We start from the raw sequence: 17,203 nt of genomic DNA, 5'->3' as shown, positions 1-17,203 counted from the left end.
GGTTAAGTAATAATTGTAATTACGAAGCAATAAGATGCTTACCTTAACATACAAAGAAGGTTAGGTAAGGTCGGTGTTTTCTATGAAGCTTTTCAAGGTAAACTAGTATGTTTAGTGTGTCACATATGCACGTATTTAATAAGTCAATAATGACTATACGAAATTGTGAGAACTGGTTGGGGGGCTGAGTGCATTGGCATGTTGTCAATTCTCATGAAAATTCTACTACGCTCGTGTTGATATATATTGCTAAAAAAATGGTGCACATCCTTCCAATTAAAGGTTCTGTAGCTGATACATCTGAGCAACCTTGCTGCATAGTTGCACAGCTGGAGAGGTATTTTTAACTAATTACCAGGGAATACCTTTAAGATTAGATGTAATTACTATTATTCATAAATTTAATTACTGTATATTATGTTTAAAACATTGGTGATTGATGTGATGCTCCTAAGAAGAAAAAACATACAGGAGTTTGGATATCAAGCATAAAGACGTTGTCCGGATCTTCCACTTTCATGCTGTTTATTGTAGTGCTTATTGTTATAACCATAACCAGGCACTGCATCACCAACCTCAACAAGGCCCTGAACAACATCAACACCACCCTCCACACCCTCAGCCACAACATAACCATAACCAGGCACTGCATCACCAACCTCAACAAGGCCCTGAACAACATCAACACCAGCCTCCACACCCTCAGATACAACATAACCATAACCAGGCACTGCATCACCAACCTCAACAAGGCCCTGAACAACATCAACACCAGCCTCCACACCCTCAGCCACAACATAACCATAACCAGGCACTGCATCACCAACCTCAACAAGGCCCTGAACAACATCAACACCAGCCTCCACACCCTCAGCCACAACATAACCATAACCAGGCACTGCATCACCAACCTCAACAAGGCCCTGAACAACATCAACACCAGCCTCCACACCCTCAGCCACAACATAACCATAACCAGGCACTGCATCACCAACCTCAACAAGGCCCTGAACAACATTAACAACAGTCTCCACACCCTCAGCCACAACATAACCATAACCTGGCACTGCATCACCAACCTCAACAAGACCCTGAACAACATCAACAACAGTCTCCACACCCTCAGCCACAACATAACCATAACCAGGCACTGCATCACCAACCTCAACAAGGCCCTGAACAACATCAACACCAGCCTCCACACCCTCAGCCACAGCATAACCATAACCAGACACTGCATCACCAACCTCAACAAGGGCCTGAACAACATCAACACCAGCCTCCACACCCTCAGCCACAGCATAACCATAACCAGGCACTGCATCACCAACCTCAACAAGGCCCTGAACAACATCAACACCAGCCTCCACACCCTCAGCCACAACATAACCATAACCAGGCACTGCATCACCAACCTCAACAAGGGCCTGAACAACATCAACACCGGCCTTCACACCCTCTTCTTCTTCTTCTTGAGGATAGGTACAGTTTGCATGAAGGGTTAACCCTCCCGATGACTGCACCAGGAGAGATGTAATGAGACGCGTTGATGGTTAGGAGGAGAAGAAAGTCAAAAGCGGTTGATGTGACGGGCTGTAGAGAGGAGTGGCGACGAAAACAGAGGCGGACGTTAGAGGGAGACACCCCGCACCGGGAAGCAGGGCGTCGTGGTCACAGCAGCAGCTGATCCACGCACGGCGTAGCAGTGTGTGCAAGACGGGAACTAATACTTCTCTGGAAACTTGTGTATCGGAAAGCGCAAGCAGTATGCTTCCCAAATCACCCACAGGTCAGCTGGCAGCCAGCCACCAGGCTGCGCCCTCGGCTGAGACATCCTATCTGGCACCCTATAAACAAACTCCTTCTCCGACGATACCCAGATAGTGGACGAGCACCACGGGATCGGAAGCAGCCGGGCCTCCCGATAAGGGCCCAACTCCGGACCCTCACAGGGCACGACCCCAGCAGACGGGACTAGGCAACCCCCAGACCGGAGCAAGGAAGGAGGGGGAACAGCAGGGGAAGCAGGCACAGCATCGACCCCACCACCAGGCACAGGAGCCGAGGCCCCCTGGCGCACATTTTTCCGCAACATCATGACGAGGTCCCGATCATCAGGGACAACCCCGCACTGCGGAGAACCAACAGCATGTGACGCAGGAGGGGGGGCACAGGTAGCAACTTCGGAGCCCCATACAGCACCACTACCCACGGCGAGGTACGCCAGATCACCATACTCCCCCACCTCCTCCCAAGGCACCCCACGAAGGGGAGACACACTCCAAGCCCGCCGCGAACGCTTCAAGACAGACCTCACCACACCACGCCCAGCAGGCCCCTCTGCAGGCACGGCCACCATCTTCACATCCACACAGGCCACACCCGCACCGTCCGAAGAGTCCACAGAGGCCACATCACCCACACTGTCTACATCATCCACGGAAACAGCCTCAGAACACCGACGCGCACTCTTCTGCAAAGGGATGGAAAGAGCAGAACTACAGTCGTCAACACACACAGACACGGCAGGCACCTCACCATGCCGAAGCACCCCCTCCAAAACAGCAGAACCCGCGCCCCCAGGAGCCGGTATCACATCCACAGGCATGGGCGGGACATGGACCTCCACTGGAACACCCTTCACTACACATAGTGCAGGCGACGGCCCAACACCCACACACACCGGCTCAACATCCCCATGGGCCACAGCAGTTACCAGACGTGTCGCACGGGCCGGAGAACTCGCCTCAACAGGCGGAGCAGCAGACAGCCAATCAGGCGCCTCAGGCACGGCACCCACACCGTCCTCAGAACCGTCCGAACGCAACAGGAGCGGAAAATCCTCCGCGTGAAGAACATGCACCCGACCAGTCGCTCCCACGTCGCATGCCGCAGCCAGATGACCCTTGTGACCACACCGATAACAGGTGCTCGGTTGACCCCGATACTGGCAGCGGAGCGTGTAACCTAACACGGACATCGACGACGGGACACTACACCTGAGCCACATCGTCAGGGTGCGGGAGCCGTCAAGCATACCAACAGTGCCCGGCAACGACCTTGTTCCAACGAATACCTAACACTGTCCCAAATCGTTCGAAACAGGAGGTTAAAAAGTCGTCCTGAAATTCGAAGGGGGCACCATGCGCCGCCACAGACATCAAGGTGACATTAAGATTCACCACCTTAACGGAGCCAGCAGTATCAGGGAGAGGGTAAACACGCCCCTCACACCGCTCGAGAAACGCCCGAAAGGCAGCCTGGTGGCGGAACTTGGCCACAGCACAGTGGCCCTGAAGCAGCTGGATACCCACCAGGTCAGACAGCTGCACATGCAGCACGTCCAGCAGGGCGACACCAACCAATGGATGGTCCACCGGCACAGTAAACGTAAGACCAGCCGACAACATCCTCTTCATTGGAGGGCGAGACGTCCCCATGGCTCAACCCGTTCTCGCAAATTTAATAAGTCAATATTGATTTATTAAATATGTGCATAGGTGACATACTTAACATAATAGTTTCCCTTGAAAAGCTTCATAGAAAACACTAACCTTACCTAACCTACTTAGTATGTTAAGATAAGCATCTTATTGCTTCGTAATTACAATTATTACCTAACCTATACCTATAATAGGTTAAGTAACAATTGTAATTACGAAGCTATAAGATGCTTATTTTAACATACTAAGTAGGTTAGGTAAGGTCGGTGTTTTCTATGAAGCTTTTCAAGGGAAACTATTATGTTTAGTATGTCACCTATGCACGCAACTAATAAGTCAATATTGACTTATTAAATTTGCGAGAACGGGTTGCATGGCTAAGCAAACGTCACCCTGTCAGTGACAAACCACCACCAGCAGGGCAAACAAGCAATCACCCAACGGAAACACTAGCCAGGAGCGGAGAGACCTCAGGAACGTCCGACCTGGCCGGCGGTCACCACCCAACTCCTCTTCGGCCTCCACACCCTCAGCCACAACATAACCATAAACAGGCACTGCATCGAATTGCCGGATAAGGATTTGGGATTGGACGGAGGAGTGGGGGGGGGGGTGGAACGAATGGTGCCCATTAGCTAAGTGATCCCCATTTACTGATGACTGTAACAGTGGCGTAAGAATACGGTATGCAAAGGGGATTTTAATAAGGTATTCGAAGTATCAATACAAAATTTCTTGTGGAATGAAACATAAAAATTTTGAATATTGTGGTTATCCATTAAAGCGGTATAGAAAATCACGACCAGACAACCTTATGAGTGTGGGAGAAACAGCAGGATGTCAATATTTATTTCTTTTTAAATACAACAGTTCGTAATCTGCAAATATATTTATATTACGATTTTATTAACAAAATAAGAATATAGAAACAAAGTGCACTTTTTTTTTTAATTTTAAGATGTTTATAAATTTGAGCAAAAACGTTTGTTTTTTTATTAATTTAAAAAAAAATATTATTTATATACAAAGAACCTTTTATTTTAAACACAATAAAGGTAATGGTTGCACGACTTTTCGCATTTATTTTTAGTGTACAATGTACATATTGAACTTTAGTCTTCAGTGAGTAGGGTTCACTAAGATACTGTGTACTACAGTGGTCGTCACAGTTTTGGTAATGATGGTGTTTCTTGTTATTGGTGTTTTGGTCAGGTGGCCACATAGCACTTACCCTAGAGTCAAAAGATACCCACAGAGCGTAAACCTTGAGCCAACAAGTGGCCATAGAGCAATAAGCCTAGAGCCAACAAGTGGCCACAGAGCTATAAGCCTCGAGCTAGAAGGCGGCCACAGAGCTATAAGCCTCGAGCTAGAAGGCGGCCACAGAGCACTAAGCCACAGTCACAGTATACTTAACCTAGAGCTAACAGGTTGAAAAGGGAAAAACAACTTAAAAATAAATTGCTAAATTTCTCTTTAGCACTAATATTTTATTTATTACTGAGGTTCTTATATGACGGGGACTAAGTGTAATAAAGGCAACTTAACATCAACTATGTAAATGTTGATTTAATTATTTCCCAGTCTATATTAACAGCTCTGGTTTGATGGAAAGAAAATGCTAAAGTTTGAATAGAAGAAAGGATGAGAAGGGAAGAATATGAAGGGCAAAAGGGATTCTGATTTGGGCTGCTTTTCATAAGTGCTTTCAGCAAAGTATTCTCTTTACCTTTACCTGAAACTTTGTTTTGTGACATTGGGGCAATTTTACAGCGATGTAAAAATTTATACAATGTAACAGTTTTTGGCGTTGGGTAATATATATTTTGTAATTGCTTATGTCTCCAAAATCTAGAAAATCGTTACTATTTTTTAGAAAATTGCCTTAGAGAGTTTACGAAAGACGTCAAGGATAAGGATCAAAGGCACAATTTAAAGCTTAAAGGAAATAATATCCATTTTTTCCCCTACATTAAGGGCATAACAAATTTGAAAAGAATACACATTCAGCTACTCCTCCTAACGCTTCCAAACGTCAAGAAACTGTCGTATTGAAGTGCCCTTATCCTAACCTACCAGAGAATCCAAAACAGAAAACGGGACAATAACTCACTTAAGCGAGCCGCTTCCATTCTCCAGTACGACTATTTTTGGTCTCAGGTAGACTATACGTCAAAATGCGACGTTCTATTATGAGGACGGCTTGACACGCTACCCAGGGGAAAAGGCTGTAGTGTTACAGTGTATTATGTAATAAGGTTGGTGTCAGGCTCTGTATTTTAATGAATTATTTCCGTTAAACACGATGGTGCAAAGTAGAACAACTTCACAGTACTCAGTGACACATTTAGGGTCACGTGACCAAGTACTGACAGTGAGAGGAGACCAGTGACGTCATGCACTAAGGTGGACTTCAGTGATGACATGCACTAAGCGAGACCCCAGTGACGTCATGCACTAAGCAGGACCCTAGTGACGTCATGCATTCAGCAGGCCCCCACCCGTGACGTTATGCACTAAGCAGGACCCCCAGTGATGTCATGCATTAAGCAGGCCCCCCAGTGACGTCATGCACTAAGCAGGACCCCTCATGAATGTGAGGACTCTGACATGTGAATGGACTCACTGCTCATTGCAGTGATCATTGTAAGGCACTGTTAAACATCTGCTTTCTGGATATTTCTTCAATTCAATAGCAATATCTCAATATTTCTGCACTCAACACTGCACTGTGTTGATGCAGTGTGCACTGCATCTGTAAAACCTGCATCCTGTTACAGGATAAGGATTTGGGATAGGACTGGGAAAGTTGGGGGGGGGGGGGAAGGAAGGAAGGAATGGTGCCCAGCAGCTAAGTGATCCCCACTTACTGACGACTGTGACAGTGCCCTAAGAATACAGTACACAAAGGGGATATTAATAAGGTATTGAAAATATCAACACAATTTCTGGTGGAATGAAACATCAAAAATTGTGAATATAACAATTGCCCATTTAATCGGTATAGAAAACCATGACCATATGTGTGTGTTTTTTTTTGCGGTGGGAGGGGGAAGGGCAGAGTATTAATAAATATTACTTCTTAAATATAATTAGTTCGTAACAAGTACATATTTTAATATTACTATTTGATTAACAGTATAAAATTTGAAATTTGAAATTTTTAAGATATTAATAAATTTTAACACAAAATTATTCTATTTTTATTTTTTGTAAAAAGATGTTATTTGTATATAAAGAAACTTACAACAATGTCTTCTAAGTAGGATCACAGATCATCACGATCACGAGCAACTAGCAACCGTCGCGGTCGGACGTGCTCGCGTTGCTCCAGCTCTTCTCTCTCGCACCTAGTACTGCAGGGTGGATAAACAATTGGCAGCAGACTTGCGTCTCTCTAGATGGTCAGACCCCACTGCTAACTTGGTATTTTATGCCGGGTAGAGACGGGAGGCCATCTCCAGTGACGTGTAGTCTTTGAGAGAGCCATCGGCCACCAGGAAGCTCATCATGCGTCACAAACGCTTCAAGATCAGGGGTACGCCCCTCAACGAGCAACCATTCTCCAAGACATCTCTCCTGAAGCTCTTTAAAGACGTTGCAGGAGTGACCCAACAACATCAAGCAGGAAGGCACGGACATCCTTTTCTTCTTTTATAGTGAGGAGGAAGTCGACAAACTTCTGTCTTTCAGCGCTAACTTCTCCAACCAACACCTTCGTCTCAACTTCCCACGCCAGTACCTGACTGCACACTCTGTAGTTATTCAAGATCTCAGTCAATGGATCGTGGAACAAGATGAAGCTGATGAAAGAGCGTTCATGCACGACTTCAAGGCATCAAACCCGGACTTAGGGCTTCACGAAGCTCACTTCTTCAATGGAAATCGCTCCCTGAAGCTGACCTTCGAGACAGTAGCTGCGGCTACTATGGCTACCAGAAATGGAGTTTACAGCTTTGGAATTCCCATTCCGCCTTTCCGTGTGAAGATGGAACGTTTCCACATCGTCAACCAGTGCCTCCGGTGCTACGAGCACACCCACTCCACCAGCAAATGTACCCAGCGTATTCAGAAGTGTAGCCTCTGCTCAGCTGACCACCATTACTCCATCTGCAAGTCTGAAACACTATGCTGTCTGCTGTGCAAAGGCGATCATCCAGCAATCTCCATACGTTGTCCTCACAGACAAAACGTCATTAAAAACATGGAGAAATCCACATCTTCAACCGGAGCCAGTACCTCTGAAGCAACAAGCCAATCAGCGACCACCTCTACTTCAGGTTTCAACGCCCAAGCCGCCATCTTCCCGGAGCTTCCGGGAGGACGTCCCACTCCTACTACCAGCCAATGGGGAGCCTGCTCCCAAACGCCAACCAGCGATTCGTCGAGCCAGCCATCGCCACCGGCCCAAGCAAAGACAAAGCTAATTGTGCAGAGCACAGTAAAAGCTTTGATATCAACAGCCAGAATGACTGCTGGCAATAACCCCCGAGAATTTGTGAGGCTTTTGAAAATTCTTTACAAGGCGAACGGTCTCCCTACCTTCATTATTCCTGAAGAAGTTTTCAACGCTCCACGTTCATCTCCAACAACTGACCCTGTAGAGGAGGATGCTGACTCTACATCCGACGACGACGATTCCGCCACTGCAATGCAGCCCTCAGATCCTGTTCGGGTACCTACAGCTCACAAGACTCTGCCTCCTGTGACCCCCACTTCTGCAACAGTTCCAGTTACCAACCATGACATCACTGTGAACGCAGCCACGCTTTCAGACTTACTGTCAGCTCCTGCTCCACACGCTTCTCCAGCTGCTGCTGTCCCTTCACCCGTCTCAGTGGCAAATTTCGCTGCTATCGACCCTTGGTGTGACCCTATAGAGGGTACCAACTATGCAGCACCTTCTGCTGCAGTACCTACCGCTGTTACTCACCCTCCGAGAACTCTACCTTCAAGACATCAACCCTCAAGAACTCAACCTTCAAGAAATCTACCCCAGCGTGTCAACACCCCTGCTCTTCACTCATCTGATGAATCGGATGAGGACGTATCTGTCGGTACACCATCACCCCCAAGGAAAGATCACCTCCAAGCATCAACACGAACCGTGACCACCAAGACCGACAAGCCCAAAAAAAAGAACAACGATCAAAGTTTGGTGAAACCAACAAGGAAGAAGACTACTAACGAACTGACTTAACATCAACATCTGACATCAAACCTCCACTGCCAGCTGCTTGCGTTCCCGGCCTCTGTGTGTACTGCAAATGACACCCCACTCAATTCTACTTCCATCTGATCAAGCTCAAATCCACGGTGGTTGGGCCACCGATCTTTCATCTCCCCTCTTCACCTCATCCCCGGATCCTTGCTCAAGATTTCTGCAGCCTCGCCCCGTTCTTCCATCCCCTGCTTGCCAGCTCTATGGACGTTTTCATTTAATTTCTTCTAAGTAAAAATATCAAAGTTTTTAGTATACATTACACACATAAAACTTTTTGTGGTGTGGTGTTTGTGTGTTACTGAGGAAGTCTTGGTTGTATGGTTGATATAAAGCCATTGCTTTGTTACTGACTTTAATACTTAAGCTGATACATGACTAGTAGCTTCCAGGCTGGTAGGCGTCCTGTACGCTCTCTTGTTTACCTCTCTGCTGGCGTCCGAGCCACAGCACATACAAACGGATGGTACCGTTTTCTGTGAACATGACATCCCTCCTTTTCTTTAAAAAGAATGAATACAGGATGTCTACCATGCTTGTAGCACAAAGCAAAGTTATTGATACAAAGTAAGTTATTAACATATCAAGAGATATTGCATACATTTAACATTAATTAAGCACACAAAGAATTTAAACAACTTAATCTTTACCACATAGGATTTCAATGTTAAAAATACAAATGCAATGTTAAACAAAAATGAAAGAAACTGTAATACAAAGTTACAAAATATTGAATGAGGGATCTGCATTATTCAAACAATATTAAATTTAGTTGAGCATAATCAGTAAATACTTTGCATTACATAGGAACACAATTAATCATCAAATTGCATAGGGCGTTTAACATGACGTTTAGGACAAGAGTCCTTAAATACAAGAATATCCCTTGATGAATTGTTTGTTGAGTTATTACTCATTTTTTTTATCGTTTGTACGACTTTGCACTTCATCATTTTCTACACTAGTTGGAATCACTTTGAAATAAGCCATATTACATGTTATACTATGATCTTTATTTCAAGCTGTTACCATAGTTCCTTTTACACTAATCACTTTATATGGTTTTGTATGATATGGCATATCTAGCTTTCCCTCTTTTTTCTTTTTAACTAGAACAGTGTCTCCAACCTTTATAAATTGTTCCTTTGCACGTTGATCATGAGCAATTTTCATTTTGTCCTTGGCTAGTGCATCCTTCTGAGCGAGATGTTTATCCGTTACCTCGGCTGGCATGACAGGTAGTGCGATTCTCATAGGACGTCCAAATAAAAGTTCACCAGGTGACTTGCCCAGTGTTCCATGTGGTATCGCACGGTAGTTCCTAAGAAAAGCATACATAGCTTGTTTCCAGGATCGTCCTTCGGCATGAGCACAGCGTACCGCTTTCATGAGAGGTTGAATGAATCTCTCAACTTCTCCATTTGCTTGAGGATGTAGTGGCATCACACGGCGGTGTTTGAATCCAATATGCTCAGCAAAGTTGACGATGTCTTGTCCATTGAATGGCGGTCCATTGTCCGTCTTGACAACTTCAGGAATGCCAAAGTTTGAAAAGATCTTGTAGAGTTTCGGGATGACAGCCTTTGCAGATGTGGAAGTGATGATTTATACTTCTGGATAACGTTAGTGATCATCAATGACTACCATCAAGTACTCTCCAGTTGGTAGTGGTCCGCAGAAGTCCATCGATACTTCCGTCCATGGTGCAGCAGGTAGTGGTGAAGTTTGTAGAGGTGTTGGTCTTGAAGTATCCACTGCAGCTTGGCAAGGGACACAGGCATCATGCATGTCCTGTGCTTGACGATCAATGCCAGGAAACCACACCTTTTCTCGTAGCAGTTGTTTGGTCCTATCAAGACCTTGGTGTCCTTGATGTGCAAGCTTCAGAGCACGTTGCTGGAGAACAGCTGGAATGACGATACGAGTACCTCGCAGCACGGTGTCGCGTTGTTGCGTAACACTTAATTCTGTCTGGATGCGTTCAAGTGCTTTGAATGCATCTTGGTCAACTCCTGAGGGTGGGATGCGTGGAAACTTTTTCTTAGTCAATGCATCCACTGTTGCTTGCAGAGTTGGGTCCTCTAGGGTTGCAGTACGGATTTCATCAAGAGTGAGAGCCTTAGGGACTGCATCACAGGTTACAGAGTGTACATATTCCTCGGCAACTTGAATTACATCTGGGTTAATGTGCAGCTGAACTTTCCTATCAGTATAACAATCTGTAGGTTCAAATCGATCAAAAAATTCAGCAACAATAGCATCAACATTGTTTGCTGATTCCACTGCTACAGCATTAGAAAGCTGAAGTAGCCCCAATTTGGTTGAAGTCTTGTAACTGAGTAGAGACTCCTTTGCATTCCTAACAACATGGAATGTAGTAGTGAGCATTGCACTCTTTGACTTAATCTCTGCAGTGATTGTTCCAATCACTGGGCAAGGCTACCTTTGAAGCATAGGCAGTGGCTTTGCCATTATAGTTTTCAAGCTTTGGGAACTGTTTTTTTAAATTTCTCATAGTGGCAATCAGCAATGGTGTCAATGTTTGATCCAGTGTCAATGAGAACTTTGAGACAAATACCAGCAATGTATACTATAGTCTCTGGGTTGTTTGGGAGATCATTCCATTCTGTGATTGATTGTACTCCATAAATATAATCACATTCACTGTCATCTAAGACTGGTTGTAATGACATATTGTCTTTTATATTATTAACATTTTGGATATGAGGTGCAATATTGTGTTTACCACCTCGACCCCTATGACCTGATCCTCGTACAGTGCTTTTATTCACTGACTGTGGCTTCTTTAGTGCGGAACGACACATAGCACCAAAATGACCTAGTTTTCCACACTCATAGCACTTCTTACCTTGAGCAGGACAAACATTATCTTGGTGTGGGTAGTCTCCTCCACAATTGTAACATTTATTGTTAACACCCTCTGATGTGGGTCGTTGTGACTGCTTGAGTCTTGTTCCTTGACCCCATTTGTGATGTGGTTCTAGGCTCAATTTACTGTTAGGTTTGCCATGATATCTTTTATGATCACGGTGTCCTCCCTGAACCTTACATACCTCATCACTGTTAGTAACAATGGCAGAATCGTTGTTTTCACTGCACTCCATGACACGAGCATCACGTGCAGCATCTTCCATTTGACGAGCAATATCTAGTATCTTGGTAAAAGAACTTTCATCATCAACAAGTTCTAGAGCTCTTCGACGGAGACGTGTAAATGTGCATGTTTCAATTATTTGCTGTTTGATTTCTTTGTCAACATCAGCAAACTGACAATGGGCTGCTAAACCCTGCAGACGTGTGTGGTATTGATCCACGGTTTCATTAGAGAGTTGTTCGGCTCTCCTGAAATGCATAATTTCCATTGCAGTGTTTTGCCTAAGTTTAAAATGTTCAGTTAATTTGGCTTTGGCAAAATCGTAATCTTTGGTACCACCAGTGTCTTTCAGTGTATCAAAGATGTCACAAACTCGATCACCTACATAATGAAGTAGAAAGGCACGCTTTCTTTCAGCACTTTTGATGTCTGAAACTATCAACAAATTTTCAAACCTTTTAAGCCATTTGGTCCACCTTTGTGACAGGTTTGTCTGTTCACAGTCAGGATCAAATGCAGGAAACTGATGTATATGTGCCATTTTTTACTGTATAAAAGTAAACCTATCACTTAAAATGTTCCTCAGAATACTAAACACTTACTGCACTGTATATGTTAGTTAAGAATTCACTGTAATTACTTTAATTTTGCAAAGCACACAAGCATTTTAATGCAAAAGTTCACAACAGTGCACAATATAGCAGCAACTGACTTCTTACCTAGTCTAGTGTACTTGTGGTGTTGTTCCTACCTACAGCAGTTGTCAGCAGTTGGCACAGCATTTGGTACAGCAGTTGTCAGCAATGTTGTTGTTTGATGAGTTTTAAGCACTGTCAACACAGCAGAGTTCACAGCATGATGAATTTTGTAGCACGAAGCGTCGTTTCGTATACAACATCGAGTTTTGTACATAACATCAAAGCGTCATTTAGTACACGGCATTGGCAGATATCCAGATTCCTCAGTACACAGCTTCAGTCAGCACATAGCATTGGTTAGCACATAGCTTGGGTTAGCACACAGCACTGGATAGCACACAGCATTGGTTAGCACACAGCATTGGTTAGCAAACAGCATCGAGTATGGTGCTCACCGACAGCTTCTCTTCCTCCTCCGGCCAGCATGCTTCTTCCTTGTGTTTTGAGCTGAACAAATACCTGCTTTCACAGTTCATCCTCGTCGCCAGTGTGGTGTTTGTGTGTAGCTGAGGAAGTCTTGGTTGTAGAGTTGATATAAAGCCATTGCTTGGTTACTGACTTTAATACTTATAAACGATTACATGACTAGTAGCTACCAAGCTTGGCGGGCGTCCTGTATGTTCTTGTTTACCTCTCTGCTGGCGTCCGAGCCGAAGCACATACAAACGGATGGTACCGTTTTCTATGAACATGAAAGGTGGGTAGGAATCAATTAACAATTAATACGGTGGTCGTCACAGTTGTTAGACCAATAGGGACATTTAGCTACTGTGTATCGTGTTCTGAAGCCAGTAGTTGTCAAAGAAACTGTCCATTCAACAGGTGTTTCTTATTATTAGTGTTTTGGTCAGGTGGCCACAGAGCAGTAAGCCTAGAGCCAGCAGGTGGCCACATAGCACTAAGCCTAGAGCCAGCAGGTGGCCACAGAGCAGTAAGCCTAGAGTCAGCAGGTGTCCACCGAGCAGTAAGCCTAGACTCAGCAGGTGGCCACAGAGCAGTAAGCCTAGACTCAGCAGGTGGCCACAGAGCAGTAAGCCTAGAGCCAGCAGGTGGCCACAAGGGAAGAGAACAGCTTAGGTATATAGAGACAAATTACACTATTGCACTTATATAAATTACTTAGGTTCGTTATTTAACGGAGACTCAGTGTAATAAGGGCACCCTAAATGTAAATCTTATGTAAATGCTGATTTAATGTTTTCCCAACCATATTGACAGCTCTTGTTTGATGGGGAGAAAATGCAAAAGTATGTAGAGAAGAGAGGGAAAGAGGAAGAGAGGGGGAGAGTAGGAAAGGGGGAGAGTGAGTGACAGGAGAAGATGAAGGGAAAATGGATAATGATTCGGGCTGCCCCAAATAAGTGCTTTCAGCGAAGTTTTCTCTTTACATTTACATAAATCTCTATTTCGTGACATTGTAAACATTTTTACAGCGATGTATAAATTTATACAATGAAACAGTGTTTGGCCCTGGGTAATATAATTATTTTTTTAAATTGTTTATACCTCCACAATCTAGAAAATCATTATTACATTTTAGAAACTTTCCTTATATCTTAAGGAAGATGTCAAGGGCAAAGGTGGAAGGCGAGTTTTAAGAATTTAAGGTAATATTATTAAATTTTTCCCTACATTGGAGACGTAACAAATTTGAAAACAATACACACTCCGCTAGTCTTCCCAAGGCTTCCCAACGTCAGCCACAACATAACCATAACCAGGCACCACATCACCAACCTCAACAAGGCCCTGAACAACATCAACACCAGCCTCCACACCCTCAGCCACAACATATCCATAACCAGACACTGCATCACCAACCTCAACAAGGCCCTGAACAACATCAACACCAGCCTCCACACCCTCAGCCACAACATAACCATAACCAGGCACTGCATCACCAACCTCAACAAGGCCCTGAACAACATCAACACCAGCCTCCACACCCTCAGCCACAACATAACCATAACCAGGCACTGCATCACCAACCTCAACAAGGCCCTGAACAACATCAACACCAGCCTCCACACCCTCAGCCACAACATAACCATAACCAGGCACTGCATCACCAACCTCAACAAGGCCCTGAACAACATCAACACCAGCCTCCACACCCTCAGCCACAACATAACCATAACCAGGCACTGCATCCAATTGCAAAATAAGGATTTGGGATTGGAGGGGGGAGAATGGGTGGGGGGGGGGGAATAGAATAGTGCCCAGTAGCTAAGTTATCCCCAATTACTGACGACTGTGACAGTGGCCTAAGAATACGGTACATAAAGGGGCTATTAATAAGGTATTCGAAGTATGAACACAAAATTTCTTGTGGAATGAACATAAACAATTTTGAATATTAAAGTTACCCATCAAGGCGGTATAGAAAATCCCGACCAGACGACCGAATGAGTGTGGGAGGAAGAGAAGGATATTTTTATTTATTTCTTCTTGAATTCAATACATCGTAATTTAGAATTATATTTCTATTACGATTTTATAATTGATATAAACCAATTATAAAAAAGTTAATTTTGTTTCTACTTTTATAAATAATTTTAAAATTTAGCACAAATTTTACCTGTTTAATTATTACTTAAAAAAACATTATTTACATAAAAAAACTTTTTTTTTATATACGGAGGAAAATAACATTATTTTTGCAAAAGTGATCACTGATCACATCACGCATCACGGTCATCACAGCTGCATCACGATCACAAGACACTCAGCAACTTGCAACCGTCATGGCCGGACATGTTCCCGTTGCTCCAGTTCTTCTCTCTCGCACCTAGCACTGCAGCGTGGATAAATAATTGGCAGAAGACTTTCGTCACTTTAGATGGTCAGACCCCACTCCTAACTTGGTATTTTATGCCGGGTAGAGACGGGAGGCCATCTCCAGTGACGTGCAGTCTTTGAGAGAGACCCATCGGCGACCAGGAAGCTCAACATGTGTCACAAACGCTACAAGATTCGGGGTACGCCCCTCAACGAGCAACCATTCTCCAAGACATCTCTCCTGAATCTTTTTAAAGACATTGCAGGAGTGACACCCAACGACATCGAACAGGAAGGCACGGACATCCTCTTCTTCTTTTATAGTGAGGAGGAAGTCGACAAACTTCTGTCTTTCAGCGCTAACTTCTCCAACCAACACCTTCGTCTCAACTTCCCACGCCAGTTCCTGGCTGAACACTGTCGTTATTCATGATCTCAGCCAATGGATCGTGGAACAAGATGAAGCTGATGAAAGAGCGTTCATGCACGACTTCAAGGAATCAAACCCGGACCTAGGGCCTCACGAAGCTCACTTTTCCAACAGAAATCGCTCCCTGAAGCTGACCTTCGAGACCGTAGCTGCGGCTACTATGGCTTCCAGAAATGGTGTTTACAGCTTTGGTATTCACATTCCGTCATTCAGTGTGAAGATGGAACGTTTTCACATCGTCAACCAGTGCCTCCGGTGCTACGAGTACACCCACTCCACCAGCAAATGTACCCAGCGTATTCAGAAGTGTAGCGTCTGCTCAGCTGACCACCATTACTCCATCTGCAAGTCTGAAACACTATGCTGTCTGCTGTGCAAAGGCGACCATCCAGCAATCTCCATACGTTGTCCTCATAGACAAGACGTCATTAAAAACATGGAGAAATCCACATCTTCAACCGGAGCCAGTACCTCTGAAGCAACAAGCCAATCAGCGACCACCTCTACTTCAGGTTTCAACGCCCAAGCCACCATTTTCCCGGAGCTTCCGGGAGGACGTCCCACTCCTACTACCAGCCAATGGGGAGCCTGCTCCCAAACGCCAACCTGTCATTCGTCGAGCCAGCCATCACCCCCGGCCCACACCGACCAACCACTGAACAGCACTTTTCAAGCATTAACATCGGCGGCCAGCATGATAGCTTGCAATAACCCCCAGGAATACGTTAGAATATTAAGTATTCTATACAAAGCAAATGGTCTTCCAGCTTTCATATTTCCAGAGGAAGTCTTCACCAACACCACTTCAAGTTCTCAAGATACAGTCGTGGTCCCTGACATCACCGTGAACGCCGCCGTGCTCACGGATCTACTATCATCAGCAAAGCCTGCTCCTCCAGCAACTTCATCACAAGCCACCCAGACGCCGACGCCTCCTTTATCGACTACTGCTACAGTTCCACCTCTCGTGTGCGAACCCTCTACACGTCCTAAATCAGCTGCAACTCCCATTAAGCCTCAACAGGAAAGAACTCGACCTCCAAAATTCACTGCATCTACTTCTGACTCAGCTGACTCATCAGATGAGGACGTCTCGGTGGGAACACCCTCTCCTCCACTGAAGCAACCCTACACAACAGAAGATTTCCGGCTGGAAGCTACCTCCAACGATAGCCTCACCGTATCAACACGAAGCAAGACCAACAAACCGGCCAGGAGGCCAGGGAAGAAGAAAAACACCGACGATCTGTGCCCGAGTAAATCAAGGAATCAGTAGAACACCAACGCAAAGCTGGAAAGAACACCACGACGAGAAGCCCTGCCTCCTACAAGACACATCAGCGAGCACCCATGAGAACTCCACTCTACCACCAAACCGCAGCTTCAGCTGCAATTCCTACCCACGGTAGTTGGGCCAACGGTCTTTCATCTCCCCTCTTCACCTCGTCTCCAGTTCCTCGCTCTAGATTTCTGCATCCTCGCCCCTGTCTTCAGCCCCCTGCTTGCCTGCTCTAGGGC

At 45.1% G+C, this 17,203-nt stretch overlaps 1 protein-coding gene across 1 annotated transcript; it reads left to right on the top strand.

The window, feature by feature from the left end:
- Positions 1-257: 257 nt before the first annotated feature.
- Positions 258-16,961, top strand: LOC138353664 (mucin-2-like). Its single transcript, XM_069306848.1, has 5 exons — positions 258-337; positions 7,104-7,466; positions 7,629-8,283; positions 13,696-13,780; positions 15,613-16,961. The coding sequence occupies exons 1-5, from the start codon at positions 258-260 to the stop codon at positions 16,959-16,961; spliced, it is 2,532 nt and encodes an 843-aa protein (XP_069162949.1).
- Positions 16,962-17,203: the final 242 nt, after the last annotated feature.

Source organism: Procambarus clarkii, chromosome 59 (assembly GCF_040958095.1).
Source record: "Procambarus clarkii isolate CNS0578487 chromosome 59, FALCON_Pclarkii_2.0, whole genome shotgun sequence".
Classification (NCBI taxonomy): Eukaryota; Metazoa; Arthropoda; class Malacostraca; order Decapoda; family Cambaridae; genus Procambarus; species Procambarus clarkii.
The sequence above is the reverse complement of the archived record's forward strand: the minus strand, read 5'-3'. Positions and strand labels throughout refer to the sequence as shown.

Excerpts from the sequence above, each read along its gene's own strand:
- LOC138353664 (XM_069306848.1), top strand. The coding sequence starts at position 258 with ATGGTGCACATCCTTCCAATTAAAGGTTCTGTAGCTGATACATCTGAG. Across the intron at positions 338-7,103 it reads ATAGTTGCACAGCTGGAGAG|TGAGGAGGAAGTCGACAAAC; the intron begins GTATTTTTAACT and ends CTTCTTTTATAG. Across the intron at positions 13,781-15,612 it reads GAGAGTAGGAAAGGGGGAGA|CGCTAACTTCTCCAACCAAC; the intron begins GTGAGTGACAGG and ends TCTGTCTTTCAG.